At 35.7% G+C, this 2,500-nt stretch overlaps 1 protein-coding gene across 1 annotated transcript in view; it reads left to right on the top strand.

Moving 5' to 3' along the window:
- Nucleotides 1–2,500, top strand: part of LOC144973603 (dynein axonemal heavy chain 3-like) — a 90,625-nt gene that overhangs the window by 39,383 nt on the left and 48,742 nt on the right. The window contains exons 39-43 of the mRNA XM_078916248.1: nucleotides 196–357; nucleotides 544–669; nucleotides 1,056–1,213; nucleotides 1,501–1,581; nucleotides 2,377–2,500. The exon at nucleotides 2,377–2,500 is cut by the window's right edge and continues 60 nt beyond it. Of these exons, the coding sequence (XP_078772374.1) occupies nucleotides 196–357; nucleotides 544–669; nucleotides 1,056–1,213; nucleotides 1,501–1,581; nucleotides 2,377–2,500 (651 nt within the window). The remainder of the gene's footprint in view (nucleotides 1–195; nucleotides 358–543; nucleotides 670–1,055; nucleotides 1,214–1,500; nucleotides 1,582–2,376) is intronic.

Consider the following 2,500-nt stretch of genomic DNA (forward strand, 5'->3'; position numbering starts at 1 on the left):
GAAGCCTTATCCATTTAGACCTCTTCCTCCTCCTCGCCATCCTCCTTCTCCTTCTCCCATTCCTCAACATCATCATCATCATCATCATCATTATCATCAACATTAATATTATTATTATTATTATTATTATTATTATTATTATTATTATTATTATTATTATTATTATTATTATTGATAACACTGTCTACCTCACAGATAACCTTGTGGCTGCAAGGCCTCTTCCTATTCTGCATCGTGTGGACTGTTGGTGGCACAGTTACGTCAGACAGTAAAGGCAAATTCGATGAATTCTTCCGACACCTTATCAGTGGAACAGACGATAAGCACCCTAAGCCGAAGAGTATCAAAATCACCAAGGTATTATTATCTATTGTAAATGAAATTTGTTTTTATAAGTGGTTTAAACATGAATGGGATAACATGGCCAATTGTTGGCTGGCCTTCATAATTTATTTAAGGGGCATGCCGTGATGGTATATAACATACTATTTAAAAAATCATTTTAAATTTCGTCTTACACTATTTTTTATGATCATTTTCCAGAGCAACTCTTTCCCAGAGAGACTGACCGTGTATGACTTTGCATTCCAAAAGAAGGGAGGAGGTGGCTGGATGGAGTGGATGGATACCGTGGACAAATCCCAGACAGCCATCCCTGCCAATGCTAAGGTCAGTAGAATACAAAGAAGAGAGAAGAGCCTGATGGGTTTGAAAGGATGGGGGGGGGGGGGGGGGGGATCTTGTCAACCCATCTAATTTATGAGTCAAAAAGTAATGGGACAAATCTCGTACTGGGTTCATTTCAATTTCATGTGACGTCGTATTTGGCTCAAATGAACGTACACGTGTACTCTTTAAACCATAGGTTAAAATTTTTAATTCTGTCAAATGTTGACAAAGTTATGACAGTTCAAAATGCCCGCCCCCATGGACGTCTGTCAGCGACAGAAAAAAGCTATCATTCGAAGAAGAAACCTTGAGTAACATTTTAAAATAGACTAAAATATTATTATGAGTAAATGCATCCCTTATTTGTATTAATTTTTCTTCACCAGGTCAGTGATCTAACCATTCCTACGTCAGAGACAGCTAGGCAGCGCTTCTTTGTTAATTTGTATTTGACTCACTGTATTCCTACCCTCATCATCGGACCGACAGGGACTGGGAAATCAGCCATAACCAACAGCTACCTGCTGGCTCTGCCAAAGGAATCGTGAGTTGTGTTCACACTTTACACATTATTCTTTTATTTTTTCTTCAACATGTCAGCTTTTAGTCATGCTTCATCTTAACTACGCCACTACCACATTATCTCATTCATCTATAGTGTTTCATTCATCCTGTTTTGTTGATAAAGGGGAAACCTGAAACGTTCATTTGATCTGTTTTTGTAATTAAATAAAAGCTTGCATTCAATTTCACATTACTATTTATTTCTTCGAGTTTTGAGCAGCAACATTTACATAATATTTACATAATCATTTTATTGCTTCTTTCCAGATTCATCCCTAACTGCATCAACTTCTCTGCCCGTACGTCTGCCAACCAAACTCAAGATATTGTCATGTCCAAACTCGACAGGTACGGCCGGCAATGCAAAACTTTGTCCTACCATTTCATGATATAATTGTGATGTATTGTCTCAAAAATGGCGTTATATCAGAATGATATTGATGCTGAAAACTGAATTTGTGGTATATACTATAAAATGGTGTTATATCAGAATGATATTGATGCTGAAAACTGAATTTGTGGTATATACTATAAAATGGTGTTATATCAGAATGATATTGATGCTGAAAACTGAATTTGTGATATATGATATGAAACTGTGGAGTATGTGGGAAGGAAAGTGTTGGACTTACAATTAGCGGGAAAGAGGAAAAAGGGATGCCCAAAGAACAAGTCTTCCCAAAAATAAAATAGAAGTGCTGATAAGTGATGTCTCTGTAAAAAGGTCATATTCCTCAGTATTAAACAAGACATATTTGTGATCATTCACAATTAAAATCTCTTAAACTTCAACAAAAAATAATGCTACACAAATAGACTGCCGTGATGAATTAAAGACACATAAATTATAATTTTATTGTCTCTTATCTAATCTTGAGGATATTAAAGCATGTATTTAATTTTGTTCAGGCAGAAAGAATTTTACCTGAGCTTAACTTAATCCTTTGATCCAGTCGACATAAAATTTCAATTTAAGAAATGCCACAACTCAAATTCTTAACGGATTTTTAAAAAATGAAAAATAGAAAATGATAGCTGAAAATAATCTGGCGCATGTATAGGCTGAGAAAACGGCTTCTTTTCTATTGTCAAGAATTGTTTTTATCAGGTAATCATTGTTACATTGTTTTATATCATTTTCAGACGTAGAAAAGGAGTATTTGGACCTCCAATGGGTAAGAAATCTGTAGTTTTTGTGGATGATTTGAACATGCCTGCCAAGGAGAAGTACGGAGCACAGCCTCCCATTGAACTCCTGAGACAGTGG

Source organism: Berghia stephanieae, chromosome 5 (assembly GCF_034508935.2).
Source record: "Berghia stephanieae isolate SIO BIC M18660-M18661 chromosome 5, UCSD_Bste_1.3, whole genome shotgun sequence".
Taxonomy (NCBI): domain Eukaryota; kingdom Metazoa; phylum Mollusca; class Gastropoda; order Nudibranchia; family Aeolidiidae; genus Berghia; species Berghia stephanieae.